Source organism: Martes martes (assembly GCF_963455335.1).
Source record: "Martes martes genome assembly, chromosome: 5".
NCBI classification, from domain to species: domain Eukaryota; kingdom Metazoa; phylum Chordata; class Mammalia; order Carnivora; family Mustelidae; genus Martes; species Martes martes.
The window spans coordinates 154199522-154216881 of NC_137892.1; the positions used below are offsets into that span (position 1 = coordinate 154199522).

The 17360-nt window shown below is 43.3% G+C and overlaps 1 protein-coding gene across 1 annotated transcript in view; it reads right to left on the reverse strand.

Annotated features, from left to right (window-relative positions):
* Positions 1 to 17360, reverse strand: part of TRIO (trio Rho guanine nucleotide exchange factor) — a gene marked incomplete at its 5' end in the record, with an annotated part of 348026 nt that overhangs the window by 18997 nt on the left and 311669 nt on the right. Inside the window, 10 exons of the mRNA XM_080803936.1 lie at positions 546 to 723; positions 2645 to 2836; positions 3770 to 3847; positions 4110 to 4160; positions 4943 to 5035; positions 5581 to 5670; positions 7602 to 7671; positions 9918 to 10021; positions 11351 to 11417; positions 12666 to 12814. Coding sequence (XP_080660062.1) covers positions 546 to 723; positions 2645 to 2836; positions 3770 to 3847; positions 4110 to 4160; positions 4943 to 5035; positions 5581 to 5670; positions 7602 to 7671; positions 9918 to 10021; positions 11351 to 11417; positions 12666 to 12814 — 1072 coding nt within the window. The remainder of the gene's footprint in view (positions 1 to 545; positions 724 to 2644; positions 2837 to 3769; positions 3848 to 4109; positions 4161 to 4942; positions 5036 to 5580; positions 5671 to 7601; positions 7672 to 9917; positions 10022 to 11350; positions 11418 to 12665; positions 12815 to 17360) is intronic.

Consider the following 17360-nt stretch of genomic DNA (forward strand, 5'->3'; position numbering starts at 1 on the left):
ATCACTCACGTCGTGGAAGCTGGGAAGGAAAACTGCAGGTCTTGTTTTCTAACGGGAGGTGGGAGGTATGAATAAGCAATGCAAGCAAAAGCAAGTTTCAGAGGCGCACTGGAGTCTACAATATCTGTGTCTACTTCTCTCTGCTGCTTCAGTCTTTCTTAAGCACTCCCTTCCCAGGACAGGGCTCCAGGGCACATATGGTGCAAGGAGCCATGTGGACACGTGCCTGACAAGTGCCCAGGGCAAGGGCCTGCTGGGAACTTTGACTCTGCCATGAAGAATTTGTGGGACTTTAAGTAACTTACTGACCTACCCCGTGCCTCAGCTTCCTCATCTGTAAAATGGGCTAACACTGGTACTTGCCACCAGGGGTCGTTGTGAAAAAGAACTGAAGTAACACACAAGTGCTTATTAGGACAGAGCCTGAAACACAGTCTGGGCTAACTCTGTCTGGTCATCATGAGCAGGATGCAGCAGGAGAGAGAAGAGAAACAGAAATGTGTACCTCCAGCAAAACACACACCCAGTAACAAAACATACATTACCATTTAAAAAATTGCGCTGGTTTTCTAAAATTTGGTTGATTTCATGGATCCACGTTTGCCGGACACTTGGACTGGATGAATGTAAAATGAAGGTCTCCACCACACCACCCGTCCTCGATGTCAGAGCAAATTTACACGGATCGTTTTCCACATTTTCCTCCAGGCAAAGGCAACTCACCTTAGAAAGAGTAAAGCATTATTCACAATGGCCAAAAGGTGAACGTAACACAAGTGTGCGTTGATTGATTGATGGAAAATGTGGTCTCTGGGATGAGTGATGGTGTATTACTCAGCCTTAAAAAGGAAGCACAGGCTGACATATGCTACAACATGGATGAATCTTGAGGATGTCATGCTCTCTGAAATAAGCCAGTCCCAGGAAGACAAATAGTGTTATGATTCCTTATAGATGAAATAAGACTTTGAGTGGTCAAATTCACAGAACCAGAGAGTGGAATGGTGGGTGCCAGGGGCTGGTGGGAGGGTGAATGGGGAGTGGTTGTTTCAAGAGCACAGAATTTTGGTTTTGCAAGGTAAGGAGAGTTTGGAGGTGGACGAGTGGATGGCTGCACAGCAGTGTGAATGTGTGTAATGCCGCCAAGCTGCACACGGACAAATGGTTGAGATGGCGAATTTATGTGTATTTTACTATAATAAAAACAAAGCACATTTATTCCCACTGGTCAGATGCAATGTAAAGTTCATCCTATGTCAAAGTTGAAACAACCAATTTTGGGTTGAGCTGTCATTTTTACTGCCTGGGAAATCATCATCTTGAAGCTTTTCAATGACTTTTCAAACTCAGGGATGAGGGGATTAACTAGTAACATGAATATTAACTAGAAACATGGGCCTGGGAATTACCTGATTTCAAACGCCTTTATGATGAGCCAGTTTGTGTATCCCTCCCTTCTCTGCCCCAGGAATAAAATGACACTAATTAAAAACCTTGACTATTCATAGGACATGTGTTATGAAGTTATATGTGGTATCACATGTGGGATAGTTTCGCTGAAGCAAGAACATAGAATTTCTAAGCTGCTGTAGTGGAGGGGAGAAGTCAGGAGACTTTTGGAAGAACAGGTAAGATGTCCAGAGGATGGATGGTGCATAGTGACAACCTGGGGGCCTCTAGCGGCTGGGTGGGAGGGCTGGAGGATGGTGGGAGATAGGAGAGGCCCGAAGCTTTATAGAGCCCAGCTTGAGTGCCCCCCTAAGTCCTGTTGGACAAAAGAGCCTCCTGTAGCCCAGAGCAGGAATAAGTAGGAAGGCTGCTGTAGGGGCCGACAGAAGCCTCATGGCAAGCGGGACGGTGCGGTGTCCCACCTGTGTGCTGAGACCTTAGGGCTCAGAGGGCTTAAGAGGGTCCATGCCCGTTTCTGACAGGGAGCCTAGCAGCCCAGGGTAGGAGGCCCTAACACAGGGAAGCGCATCTCCCTTCTGAGCTCAGGGCCTGCATGGCTGCAGAGGTGGGAGGAGCAGGGATGGAGATGGGAGCAGGGAGGGGGAGGGGAGGAAGGCAGACTGCATCTCCCAGGGACTGTTTACTGGGACCTCAAGCCCCCTTCTCTGCTTTTTTTTCTATCTGGCCCTTGGTTTGTCCCATTTATAGGACTCAAGGCCATCTGCAATTATTCTGTCTGGTTACTTGTGTTTCTCCTTCGTCAGAGAAGTAGCTATTCGAGGGCGTGGACTGCCTGTCTGGTTTACCCCCGAGGCCCCATGCCGAGCACTGAGCGCTCAGTGTGTCTGCATTGAGTGGAGGAGAAGACGACGACACTGGGAAAGCTTTCTGCTTTGGCCTTACAGCAGTACTCCAAATCTGTCTCTCTTAACACTATACATGGTTCTAGGAAAGGGGGTACACAGGCACTAACCAAGACAAAGTCTTCTCATCATGGTCACACAGAGATGTGTGTGAACCATGAGCCACTTCAGAATGTGGACAGTACAGGGATGGAGTGAACTTTTAAAAGTTCTAAAACGTCTTAGGAAAATTTTAAAATATTTAAAAAACAAAGGATCAGGACAGGTCATCATTGAAAAGGAAACAGTTTATCAGTATGACGGCTATGGGTATCAGCACAATCACACATTACCTTGATGCTATTCTTAAACAGGAATCCTGGCATCGAGAAGCCCTTTTTTTTATCAAGTGGTTCACTGAAAATGACGATCTGCTCAAAGAGGAAAACTCGCCTCTCTTTACAGCGAGGCAGAAGTCCCGAATCTTGGTCTGTGACCAAGAATGTGTCCTGTAAGAGCAGCTTGCCCTGGGCAACAATTTTACCCTAAAAGGGGGGGCAAAGGAAAAGGAGAGAACATTTCATTCTAAGTCAAAGTATCTGTTTTGTTATGTTTTGTTGTTGTTGTTCCCACAGAATGTGTTTTTCTTCTATTAATTTATAGAGCTTAAAAATTTCGTTTAATGTAATGAGTTCTTAGCCCCAGATGGAGTAATCATCTAGATAAAATTCTTGCCAAACTCTGTGTAAGTCTCTGGCCTCAGTTATGATCAAAGACAGAGTGGGTGGAAAGTGTATAGTTTGCACTGGAACAGGTTCTCGAGGCGCAGTCCCTGGGCCCAGCTGCACTGGCATCCTGGCAGGAGCCTTAGTAATGCACAGGGACCCGTGTTTTCAGAAGCCCTCCAGGAGAGTGTGTGTGTGCTTTCCTGAGAATCACGGCACCAGAACTTTACATCCTAAATCTCTAGTAAAACAGCAGGCAAGAAAAGCAAAAATGTGTCCCCTTTCCTTACTTAGTAGTTGAATTTGTGAAAATCCTGAGTATCTTTAAGATACTAATAAGGCAATATACGTAATATCAATAGTCTGGCAACTCAAAGAAATGTCAGACTAACAATGCATACAGTGAGCCTGAGATCAAGCTCCCAGGGACAGTGGAGGGGCAGGGGTCCCCTGCTTCCCACTACCTGCCAGGGAAGGCACCTGCCACTACAGCAGCGGAGGGCCCACGAGACAGAGCAGGTCCTGCCTATTTCTGCCATCAGGCGCTGGGTTGAGAGCAAAGGAAGGTCGTCAAATAACAAATCAAATGCACTAAAAGAAGTTGAAAGAAAAGATCAATCAGGTTCAAGAACAGTTACAGGAGACAGAAAACCAGGTAGAAAGGATCAGCTTTCTACATGTGGAGATAAATAATGGAAGACCAAAGAAAATGAGGGAGGCCAGAGGAACAAGTGTAGAGAGCAGCCGCATTACATCAAATCCTTGCAGACGCCCCACATTCATCATGTCGTTGCAGCGCTTGGGGACTATGCACATGACTTCCACGGCTCTCTGTGGGGGAGAGAAAGCAGAGCCACTGGTCAGCTCCCTCGGGACAGCTGGTGTGTCCACCCTCCGCCCCACCCCCGAATTGGGCTCCCTCCTTCCTCCCGGACCCCAGGGTGCGGAGGGCACATCCAGGTGGAGGACAGACCCCTCCTAGGGACAGGCTCCTCCGGGACAAGATGCTTGGGAGACACTGGAGACAGGGGTGGGGATGACTAAGTGAGGGGCCTGGGGAGCACAGGGTGGGCCCAGCAGGGGACGTAAGTACCTCTAATTCTGACGTATCCAGGCTAGCTTTTTTGGAATACTTGAGGAAGTCCTGCAAGGGGCACGGAGAGAAGGACATGATAAGGGCACTAATTGCAACAACAGCCGCTAAGCTTTTTGCTCGTTCCTGATGCGCCAGGAGCCAGGCTAAGCGTCTCGGTTGTATGTTCTCGTTGCTTCTCCCAGTAACACGACGCAAAGACACTCTTAGGAGGATTTTGAGCCACAGCAGGGTAGAGTCAACCAAATCTAAGTAGGTACCAGCTCCTCTTTCACTCCACGACAGCTCTGGGCTCCGTAGGTACCTGGCTTCTAAGTGTGATAACTCAAGGACTCTCCACATATTACAACACTCACTTTCGTCATGGAAAACCGTGTGGCTTTGCCTTTAAGTGCATTGACAAATTTAAACCAACCAAGGGCTTCTGAGCTCTGTCAGATCAGAGCCAACAGAAAGCGAGAGGGACTGAAATTTTAATTTCACCCAGGGCCCCAGGAAGATCAGAAAACTTGAAAGGCCAAGAAAGCGAAGGAAAACCATTAGCATTCAGTGATCTGTGGTGGTGAAAAAAGTTCACTTCCTGTGACGTTTTGATTCAGAACTTGATGTAAATGAAAAATCAAGGAAATAGTATAAGGTGCCTTATTAGACTTGAAGAAATTTACCCTGAAATATTTAAAATGAGGAATCAGAAGAACCACTTTAGATTTTTTTATAGGAAAGATTCCCCTCCCCTGCTCAACCCTTCCTTCTCCTCACCTGTCCGGTCCCCTCACCAAACCAACTGCCGAAACCAGAGTCTGTGACCAAGTCTGCCCCATGCAAAGCCTCACCTTCAGGAGCAGCTGGTACTTCATGATCCTCTGCACTGGTTTGATTAACAGATCTGTGAGCTGCAGCCTGTGGCCCAGGCGCTGCTTTAAGTCCTGTGGTTTTAAAGGAGAAAAGAAAGATGCATAAGTGCTGCCTTTCAGAGGACAACTGTTGAATCCCTGCATGGGTCAGAAACGGTAACTACCCAGCAGGAAAGGCAGGAAAGGCGTGGGGTGGGGCTGGGGCCTCACTGCACAAAAACCAGTCAGGGTGCCACCAGTTTGCAGAATGGCCTCTTCCAACCTTTCAGGGCAGTTTTCAAAATAGTCTTTTTTTGCTTATTTAAAGACCTTCTTTCACTTGGTTTCTTTTATTCATATAAACACATGCTTTATTTTTAGGCTGAGAGTTTAGATCATGAGTTGTTGTGAATCTGTAAAGAGCCTTAAGTTCACAATTGCTTAAAAAAACCCTTATTTTAACAATGACCCCAGTCTTCTGAAGGTTAATGGATACACAATCATAGATTAAATTCATACTCATTTCTCTAATTTATAGGAAAGGATTGCTTAGTTCCTAGGAAAAATGATATTTTAGGTTTGGGACATCAACCGTACACAGAAGATTCAGAAATATTTGTTTCTTTCTTGGGTCTTACCTCAAAAAAGGTATCAATGTATTCTGAGACAATGTGCTCAGACTTTGGTTTATTTTGACAATAAACTATGTACATGTGCAACCTTCTCTCCTAGGAACGAAAAAGGCAAACAGATGGGTTAAAACAATCGGAAGTTCAATTAGAATATAAGAGCACACGCACATTTCAACACATTCATCAAGGGAATTTTCTTAAAACAAAACTGTGGTTTAGGCCTGTGGGAGTACATTCCAGATGCATGACTAGGCCAGCATTCTGCTTAGTGGCTCCAAAGGCAGTCTTTCTTCCTCGCCCCCTCAGGTATTTCAAACCCCTCGCCTCACCCGGCAATACAGGGGCAACAAGAGGACATGGTTCTTCATGTTAAAAGGAGAATTACTGCTACCCAACCAAATGGCCCAGGGCTCTAGGACGCCTCGTTGGCTTTAGCAGGGAAGAAAAAGTTCTTTTACTTCAGATACTGAAGGCAGGGAAAATGTACACAGTGAGCCCTCCCTTAATCTGGTGATCCTCGAAGTGTGCTGTGCCCACCCCTAGGGGTCCCTGTGGCCTTTCAGGGAATCTAGCGCGTCAAAATTATCTTCAGACTAATATTAAGGTAAAATTTGCCCCTGTCTTTGTGCTACCATCTCAATGATGTGCAAAACCAGCCAGCACCTGACAAATATTCACCACCGCACATTTGCAGAAGACTGCCAGTTCCACCTCAGAATGTTCTGGATGCAGTCATAAAAATCCATTTAATTAAAACTCAACCATGGACTGTACATCTTTTTAACATTCTTATGACAAAACAGAAGTCCACATAACACTTCTGTGGCATACGACAGTTGTCTCAAGCAGAAGCACTTGTGACACCGAGCTGTGGGCCGCCATTTTTACTTGAAAAGAGGAGGGACACAAACTATATTTATACTTGGGTATCTGACAGTCATCTTCTTGAACATGAACAAAAGAAGCCTGTTGTTTTCAAGGCAAACCAGCAGTATCTGTTGATAATGAAACTCAAAGCTTTCAAGTTAAAGATGAGAATTTTGGAAAACATGGTATCTGCCACTGTGAACTTAACAATACCTAAAGACTGGTCTAAAGAGAGGGTTGGTGACATCAACAAATCTGACTTTTTGATACTGTGTAACAAAATGTCTCAGCATCTGGAAGCTCTGTCTAAATTGTTGAACCAGTATTTTCCAACTGACCAAGGCACAATTGCACAAGCTAGTGCATGGGTGGAAGCCTGCCCATGGGAGGCGCTTCCAGTGAAACAGGAAGGCAGAAGTCCACCATCGAGCTTTCCAGATTCCCTGTGGCAGCTAACCTTTAAGATACTATTACGTGGTTGAGTTCTGGTGTGGCATCTTAGAAAACTACCCATAATTATTACCTGAAAAGAGTATTAAAATACTTGTTTCTTTCCAACTCTCTGCTTATATGAGGATGGATTTTTTTCCATATATTTTTAACCAAAAAACCATTCCACAACAGAATGAATGCAGAAGCCGATATAAAAATCCATCTGTCTTCTATTAAGGCAGACATTAAAGAGATTTGCAAAAATGCAAGAACTCGTATCACTAGCTTTTTATAAATGCAAGAATTTTTCCTTAAAAAACCCCATTAATGCTAACACACTTATTTCAGATACACATATATATTTAGCTACTACGTTAAACCTAAACCTAAACTGTACGTTTAGGTACATCATTATCTTCACTAAACAACTGTTTGCCCACAGATATCCCCAAATGCTCCTGCTTCAAGTCTGCCTCTGGTCCCCCTTCAGACCACTCTGCACTGCGCTGAGCTGCACAGCCAGCTGGGGCTAGGTGACTGGGAAAGCACATCATTTGTGTGCAAGAGTGGGGTTTAATTCCAATTTGCTGACACTACACAGTTTGATGTGATTCTTAACACAAGCACTTTTGTAAACAACCGGTGAGTTCTCCTTTAATCTGAAAAACCAGTCACTGAACACAACGATATCAGAACAGAATATAAATAAATAATGTTATTGTACTGACATGTTTAACAAAAAGGGATCCTAGTTTTTCCGGATCTTCAAGGCACTTCTCCAACTCTCCTAAAAAAAAGCTGGAACAAGAAGAGAAATATTAGAGCCATTTCCAACTTGGCCTTCTGATTTTAGTCAAAATAGTCTGTTGTGACATGAGCAATTGGGAAATGTCAAGTAAATACTTAAGAAATCGAATGTGCCCAGAAAACATTTTGTTAGGGCAGGAACCAAGAGAGATGTACAGGTGAAAAAAAGGCAAAATGAGACGATCCTTTGACCAGCGACCTTTCCTTCTCTTAGACAATCAACATTTTTGGTCTCACTTTTCTTAAGGACACAAGCAATAACATATCACGGCTGAATACAGAGAAAAAGAAGTTTCAACACAATTGGTCATTTTTATTTCTGAATACTTGAGTTTCATATATTTTTATAGTCACTTTTAGGAGGCTCAAATTGAATAATCGATATAAAATACTGAATATGTTACCTGTGCCAGTTTTATAACATTTTCCCAAATATCATTCAAAGTAACCTCTAGGTTATGTATAGCAGCTCCCATTAGAGACGGAAATCGGGTATGACCACAGCAATACAAGGGCTGCGGACAAGCACTCTAGCTCTTCCGGGCTGCAGTCTCGAAGACGCATGCCCCCCTTAGTTAGTACTTACCCACGTTGACATTTATGTCTGGTATTTTATTAACCCACAAACCAACATATCTATTAAGGCCATGTTGAATTTTCTAGCACTTGGGGTTTAATTACAGCTGTGCACACACTGTGCGGGCCCTATCTTCAGGGGCAACTTCTCTGTCTGGTCATCCCAGGAGTACTGTGTTGTTCTCTCTTTCCCATCACGGCTTCACAGCCAGACTCAGGGGTGGCAGACTACAGAGGAGCACCAAATATCCCCTTTCTAAAATCAGGTTCACTGTAGGTTCTTGGGAAGTCTATCATCAATAGAGCGATCAGTTATGCTGTGACTGCAAGTGGCCATTCACTTACCTGTGAGTCGACTGAATTAGACATTAGGGGGATATGAAAATGATGACCCTGTATCTGGGTTCAAGGGTTTTACATTCTTTAAGGACAGATGAATTTAGAAATAATAAAACACTACTATACACACACTCTGATAACTCCTCATATCGGCACAGTATTTTAGTTTCAAAAGCACATTTATGTATGCTAAGTGCAAGGAGAACAGAGCACGTCTGCTTGGAGTGATGAGGTCTAACGGAGAGTGATAATTTGACCTGGGCTTTCAAGGGGGATGGGAGCACTCTCCAGGCCAAGGGGACAGCGATGCACATAAAGACAGTAAAGCAGGTAGCCTGTGCAGGTCATGGGAACAGATCAGGGCTGCTGCAATACTCCACAACAATATCAGTGGCTGGCATTAAGCAATCCGCAGATGATTACAGTCTTTTAAATTCATAGTAAGGTGACCTGAAGGGGCCTATGTGCTGTAGCACCAGCCTCCATATGAATCTCCTTATTAGGACGGGTGTGACAAGGTGCTGGGGTCCAATGTTTTGGGCGCAGTCATGTCTGCTTTTTTCATTACAATTGTTAGAAAAAATAGTATCTTTAAATCTAACAGTAATTTGTATTTATTCAAGAGGTGGCTGCAGTTCTAATTAGAAACATTTACTGATGCTTACTCTACACAGATGGTGTTCTAAGTGCTTCGCATGTATTAACTCAGTCTCTCTTCATGAAAAACCCCATGAGGGGTGGGTAAGACTGTGACCCACATTGTGTAGGTGGAGAACGGAGGCCCGGAGAAGGGAAGCAAGTGGCTCAAGGCCAGGACTGGGCTCTGAACCCAGGCTGTCAGGCTTGGTGCTGGTGCTTCCAGCCATCCCCACAGGCACTCCTTGGATGCACCAGCAAGCAGAACCGACTCCTCCCCCTGCCATGACATGCTACCACAAAACTCCTTGGCACATCAGAATTTCTTTCTTTCTTTCTTTTTTTAAGATTTACTTATTCATTTTAGAGAGTGTGTACCAGGAGGGGGAGGGGCAGAAGGAGAGAGAATTTCAAGCAGACTGCACTGAGCATGAAGCCTGACGCAGGGCTCAAGCCCAGGACCCTGAGATCATGACCTGAGCTGAAATCGAAAGTTGGATGCTTAACCGCCTGAGCCACCCAGGTGCCCTTATCAATACTTCCTCTGTACCAGTTGCCTCTGGGAGGCCACACAGGTAATAAAAGGACACGAACCACTGCACATCCTTTACCATTTGCCTGCCACAGGCAGTTTAGCAAGTGGTGATGCTGTGTACACCATCACACATGGCAAGTGTCTTACGTACTCTCTGTGCCAGTCATAAATCTGATGGATGTTGCCAAATACAATCTTGTCCTTTCCTTTCATGTCATCAGGAACACCATCTTCTTTCATAAGAGCCATGTAGCCCTAGAATTGAATATTTAAAAATAACTTTGCTTCACTGAACATATCTTGATCAAGTAATGATTTACGGACTAACAGTCATAAAGAAAAACACAGACATATACAACTGTCTTAAAACCCAGTATTTCTTTAAAAACAAACAAAAGCTATGCAGGAAAAGAGTCCTGCCTGGCACTTGAAATGTCCCACCATACACACTGCCATGACTTTCTCTCCTTGGACTGTGTGGCATTCGTAGATCCAAAGTCTTCTAAGGAACTGAAGACATTTAAATGTAAACGGTTTCATAAAACAAATCATCTTATCAGCTTGTAAACATTAAATGTTTGGCCAGAAATATATTTTCTCTGTTCCTAGCATAATATAAACAGATTTCCTTTTCTTTTTGGATTATTTACATAATTTGTTAAATAAGAATTTAACAGTATTCTTTCCATAAGTGGATTTTTAAATAACACTTGATTAAGTATGTTGCTAAAATGTCATTTCAGCTTCTCGAGTGCGATTCAGCCTATACACACTTATCTCTTAAGTAATTCAAGTGACTTATATTGCAGATACAACAAGCATGCTAAATCTTTTGCTGCACACTTAACTGTGAATGCTGTTACTTTTAATGGAATGAACATCCCCAAAGTACTGTCTTAAATAAATTTATGAAGCCAAAGAAGTGGTAAAACTGTATACCATAAAAACTGCTTTTTGATGAGTTGAGTTTATAAATAAGATTATGCCCTGGACCTGAATGACCGGATTAAGTGATGCTTTTTCACAAAGCATCACTTGATGCCTTGTTGCTGTGTGAAAGACCACGGTTTTGTTACAGCTACACCATGCATAGCAACTTCTCGGCCATGAATATGGTGATGTATTTGTTCTGGGGAAAGTATAAGCAGATGGCCTACTGTAGCCACAGGCCAGCTCTGAACCCAGGTGGATTCAGGATCGAACTGATGCCACAGCTAGTCACACTGGACTTCTTCGACCAATGACGTTCCTCAATTCTGCGATGATATCCATGTTTGTAAATATTCAAAAGCAAGATTCCCATGTCATAAATACAATAGCTGGATATAATTTAAAAACTTAATTGTAAAAAAAAAAGTAATTATGTCAAAGATACACTATGTGAAAAAGAAGCATTTAAAAGTGAATACAGATGAAGGTGATTGGCTAAATTTCATTTTCCTGAAACTTGGTTTTCTTTTGGGGGAAAGGATGTCAAAATGTTTTTAAAGCTTTTGAGAAGGTATCAGTGTTAAACTGTCAAACATGATACTCCCTTGACAACTCTTAGGGCTGATCCAGGTCATTAAATCTCTGAAAACATACCTCAACCACACAGCCGAGGTCCCGCACATAGTCACGCTCTGTCTCCACCAGTTCTTGCAAAACATAGCTGGAAAGAGAGAAAAACGAGTGTTTACAATCCAAACTCGTCTTATTTCCTGAACGAGTTCTTCAGCACTTTGCTTTTGTCAGGTGAGACTCCCACTGGGACTGTCCTGTAATTTATCAAACTTGCACAACTGGGTCTCCAATTCCTGAATGTCCCAAATCACTTACAGGTTCATGTACATAACCCCCAAGAGCTGGGGACTCTGATCACATATATAGACAATCAAGAGAGACTTAGACATAATTTTTCTACATAAAGGCATGACATTAAAGGAAGTTTGTTTTGTTTTTAAATGATTACATCATTTTAAGCTTCACTGGACCTACAAGAAAAAACTTTAACTCAGATGTTTAACGCTTTGGGTCTGATCACCGAGCCAAAAGTGGGAGCCTGAAGGCTCACAACTGTTTGCAAGGCCTCTCTGATAAGATAAGACAATTAGTTGATCAAAAGAGCATACCACCTCAGCTGGCCTGGAAAGGTCTGTTGGTCTGCTCATCATTCATTCAGCCCCCACAGGCTGGGCCTCTCCCGAGAGCGGCCATCATTCTCGGATCTAGAGTGCTCCACAGAGCACTCAGGAAAACCGAGTCTCTGCCCTCACACAAGAATTTCCTCTTCTCTGAAGGCAAGGTTAAAACCTTTTGTAATATTTCTCAGGATTCTCCTTTTCACCATAAGCAGCTTTACTGGAACTGAGAAACATTATCACTAAGGTTATGTTAAAAAAATATTCAAGGTTCAGGACTTGATCTGATTTTATGTTGCCTTCTTTCCTTCACAAGTCATATGTAATATAAAGCACAGGAGTTTCTCACTAGAAGTGATAGAAGAAATTCTTGTATCATTCTTATTTATAAATAAAGCATAACATAAATACCCAAAACTGCAGCTACGGCGGGGGGAGGCGCCTGGCTGGCTCAGTCAGTAGAGCAGGCCCTCTTGATCTTGGAGTTCTGAGTTCGAGCCCCATGTTTGGTGTAGAGCTTACTCAAACAAATAACATAAACATAAAAAAATAATAAAATAAAATAAATGATTTCCAAACTCTTAAAAAAGAAAACTCTGCAGCTATGACTTCCTGCACCCTTGTGAGGCTCTGAGAGATTCTCAAAGACCTATACAACTACTCCAGGAGCGACCTTGGAGCTCCCTGTCGCACTGATCCAGAGACGGATCCCTGTTACGTGTGAAGGTGACAGAGACAGGAGAAAATGTGACCAATGCAGACATGGAAACGTGTCTTACTGCCGTCTCTTTAGGGAGCTGGATTTTCTTTCTTCCATCTCATCAATGGGCGAGGAGGAGGACAGGAGGGAGTTGTCTGAAGGGTTGAAGGAGGGGCTGCTACTGTCTCCCTGGTCAACAAGGAGCGAGCTGGGACGATCCTCCAGTGCCTGAAAGAAAACCAGACCAGCAGTCACGTTTCCTGCCTATGGTCCAGGAGGCTGCAGTTAGAATTAGGAAACCTTGTAAGTCAGAAAAGACAAAAGGCCTGATGGTAAAATCAGAAGATCTATGTTTGTGATATTACATGGTATTTCATAACAAAACCCCCACCTATTAACACAAATATTGAGCAAGAGAAGCTGGATAAATGAGGTAAGGCAAAAAGGACAGTGAATTTACATGCATTAATAAATTCTATTCCTTTTCACCAGATAATTAGAAATAGCCCAACTTGTTTCCATCACAGCACTGCCTCCATTTCTGGATGTAGCAGGTATTCTACACAGAGCCATTTTTCCGCAGTTATGAGATGGCAGAACCATTTCAGAAGTGTGAAGAACCTCCTCCATCAGGCCAGCCTACCCCAGGCACATCACCTGTGTCTCCAGCTGGTGGGCTACGCAGCAGTGTGGGCCATCTCTATTTTAGACAGCGTGGGGGCTGTTCTTGATTATCCGTGAAGCCTCGATTCTGCATTCAGTGCACATACACTGCCCAGCTGAATGGAACTCTATCTCTGGACACTCATCACATCCTTCTTCTCTTCCGTGGGAAGCAGTTGTCATGCTGCCTCAATGAGGTATCCTAACTCCCTCTCCTCCGCTGGAGTTTAGTTTCCACGAGTGACTGTCGTTAGTGCTGAAGTCTGTGTAGAACCTTGAATGAAGCTTTGCAGGTGTTCAACATATCTAAGATGATTTTTGACTTCTGTCCCTGGACTAATATTATAAGTGACTGCTTACTTTCTAGTCAGTACATATTAACTATGCTTTTTAACCTGAAGTCCCAAAGCTCCAACAGGTGTGGGTTATCATACTATCGAAATTTCTAAAGCACCCAGCTGGGTATACAGGGATGATCAAGAAGTATTTATCTAGACGGGAGCTGGGAAAATGTGATTAACTTATCTTCCAACAAAGAGCTCAATCCGAACTGCAGGAACACTTCATATTCTGCATCAAATCAAAACTCCTAATGCTCGTCCCATTTTTTTTCCCCTTAAGAGTAACAGACCAAGGCTGACCTCATCACTGAGCCCAGCCGTGAGGACACAAAGTCTGTGAACGTAGTTTTGTTCACCAAACCCACGGAGCTGTGGAAACACACTAACTGCTGCACTTATTTGTGACAAATAGGGAACAGCGTTCAATGAGAAAACAGCACTCTGTTTTTGAAATAATTAGCTATTGGCCTTTACTGGAAGCAAGCACTTTGCAGGAAGCCGCGGGCTTGCTCTGCGTTCATCTATCACGGAACTCCTCCAGGGGAGGCTGGAGTCTGGAGCTGGAGGGAAGGACTCTATGCACCGTCTCTGGTCTAGATTTACGAGGAAACAGCTGATGCTTGTTAGATTCAGTTCTGTTCATTTCAATGGTGATAAAAAAGAAAGAAAATAGAGAAGATGTCTCCTGATGTCCCTTCACACAGAGCAGCGTGCAAGGAGGCCAAGCAGTGGACACGGTTGGTATCAGTGAAGCCCTGGTGTTCGGCTGGCAGAATGGCTGTCTGGACGGCCAAGGGTGGAGACGGGAGGCGTGGACCCTGCTGGGCAGCTATCGAGGGCGAGGAAAGGCTTCCACCGGACAAGCCTTGCGGAACCAGAATTCCTGGGACTTCACAGATTCAGGTGAATTTCTTGTGAAGTCCTCTGGGTTTGGTGGTATTCTGTGGGCAGGTTTCTGTCAACTTTATTCCTTGGATGAGGACAGGTCTGCAGAGATAATCCATCTCTTCTAAGGTTAGTTTTGGTAAACTAACTCATTTGATAAACTGCTCATTTCATCCAGATTCTCCAATGTATTTTCAAAGACCTCAACAAAAAGTGTTATAATGTTTAATTTCCTTAGTTGGCCCCTCCCTTATAATTCTTGTTTTGTGAATTTGTGCTTCCCCTTCTATTTTCTGAGATTACCTGATGTTTATTACTTCTTCAAATAACAAGTTTTGGTTTTATTTATTCCATTTTTCTATTTCTTAACTCATTATTTCTGTTGTTTTTCTAGTATCTTGAGATAGATGTTTATTCATTTTTTACTCTTTCTCGTGTCTTCCTTTATATTTAGATCAACGAAGAAGAGAAAACCCCAAAGTCAAGCGCAAATGGTCACAGTAGCTGTGCGCTGCCAGTGCCCAGGAAAGACGCACCATGTTTCCCACACCGCCTGGACCCAGGATGTGGAGGTCAGGGAGAAGAGTGAAATAGTTTCCAGGGTGGTTTTATTTTTCGGATCGACTCTGCAGGATTTAGGGTTAGGAGGTTCAATTCCCCGAATACCACACTGTGTAACAGTTGAACAACTTCTTCCCAGGCCAGTAAGTTAGTATGTAGCTTCTGAAGGACAACCAACTCAGCCTGAGAGGTCATCCACAAGAAAATGAGCGTGGATGACCAGGGATCTACAGCACATGGTAAACGTGCTGCAGTACGTGACCCCAGTTCACATGCATAGAACAGGTGAAAGGATATTAAAATGATTCAGAGTTTTCACTGACAAAAAGCAGTTCTCCTCTGACATCAGAGGATTAGTGACAGGAAATCAACACAGAGCAATGTTTCCCTTGAGCCAGAAAGAGGGCAGAATCTAGATTATATTCCATGGACAGTGAGAATGGGATGAGTCCGTCATGAACAGCATAAACACGGTCCTCCAACAGGAAGGCAAGCACTTGTGACTACCCACGTGGATGGAACCTGGCGGGGAGCTGAGCAAACAGTCCTTATGCTGAGTTTACAGCTGAAGGACACAGGCTCGGAGAGCCCAAGTGTAAGTAGCAGTGTCTGAACATGAATGTATGCTCTTTCCGTGACGGCAAGAGCTTTGTTCCTGTTAACTGAAGGAGAAAACTGAGTAGAAAGAATTGAGTTTCAACTGGTAAAGTTTAATGCCTTGGAAATGACAGGAAGGAATGAAGCAGTAAGAGCTGAAAGAAACCACATCCTAGAACTCCTCTCCATTTCAAGACTATGTGAATTAACGACAAATGAATCGCAGCCCACTTCAAATGGAATGCAGTTCCAACACAGAATGACGACGAGAAGGCTGACAAAGGCCACCTCATAACCTTGCTTGGGAAAACTATTCAATTATTAGACAGAATGATTTTAATGATCATATAATTGAGGAGTATAAATGACTGTTTTTAAGATGTTTAAAGATGCTTGAAAGCTCACAGGGTACAATTTAAGTACCCTTTGTTTAGACCATCAATCAAGCTGTCTCAAAGAGACTGCCGGGATGCGGTTTAGCTCAGTTCAAACTGAAACGATCCTAAACTCTTGACCAGTAGAGTCAAGTTCTTGGGGTTTTCTACCAAGTACTAGCAACTTTCCTAACTTCCAAGCCCATCATGTCGCTTTCAGAACATGACTACCTGGGAAGAAATTCCAGTTATGGCACAGTGAAACAGTCTGAATTTTCCTTGATACAATTCCCACTTGACTGAATCAACCACAGTTGCATAGCAAATATGGTAAATTCCAGTCTGTTTCATGTGTCCAGGGTCAGTGGTATTCACATACAGACAGGCTGACAGTTTTCTGGCTGTCTCTGATGGTTAGAATGATCAGATGATTAAAAAAAAAATCAGATGACTGATTAGAACCTATGGTAGAAGAAATGGGGATGATGTAACATTACCCAGTTAATACCTAAAGGAAGGAAGATAAATTTCCTTGAAAAAGTATATTCTTCGATCTGGCAATTCCAGTGCTAGAAATTTACCCTACAGATCTAACCACACACATTTAACCAACATGGAGGTTTACCATGGTGTAAAACTGAACACAACTTTACACACACACATGTATATATTATTGTTATGAATTTGTTTAAATAAATTATATAGTATAATCAGGTCTCTGCCCCTTACTGGCTGGTTAAGTTTTTAAACTCTGTGGCTTCAGTTCTGTCATCTATAAGATAAAATGACAGTAATATGTACTTACCTCACTGGGCTCCTACTAAGTTAATACAGACACAGAATAGTGCCCACTATAAAAGAATCCCTCAGTAGATTATCACTGCATCCACCCAATGGACTACCGTACAGAGATATTACAAGGAACGAGGTAAACCTTAAGTACTGATGTGAGAAACTCCTCAAGATTTATTAAGTCTTAGAATATTAAAAACAGAATGAATCCTTTTTGAAAAACAGAGCATGGACAAGCACCCTCCCCCACCCCATAAATGTTTGCACCCTGCAAAGAAAATGTCTTGAGGGAAACATACTGATCACAGTGGTTACCTCTGGAAGACGGACTGGTGGGAGAGGCTGAGGGCTTTTATTTCCGGCGGGGTGACTTAAAAGATGTTAAGTAATACATTGTAAATCCAAATGAAAGATCTCGGAGACAGTGAAAGGAACTATCAACCCATGTGTGCCTGCCATTGACCATGGGCACACCTGAGGACCTGAGTGGAATTGACCACACCTGCTAAAATGCTGTCAGCTCTGCAGTCAATGTAGGTGCAAGAACGGATTCGTCCTGGC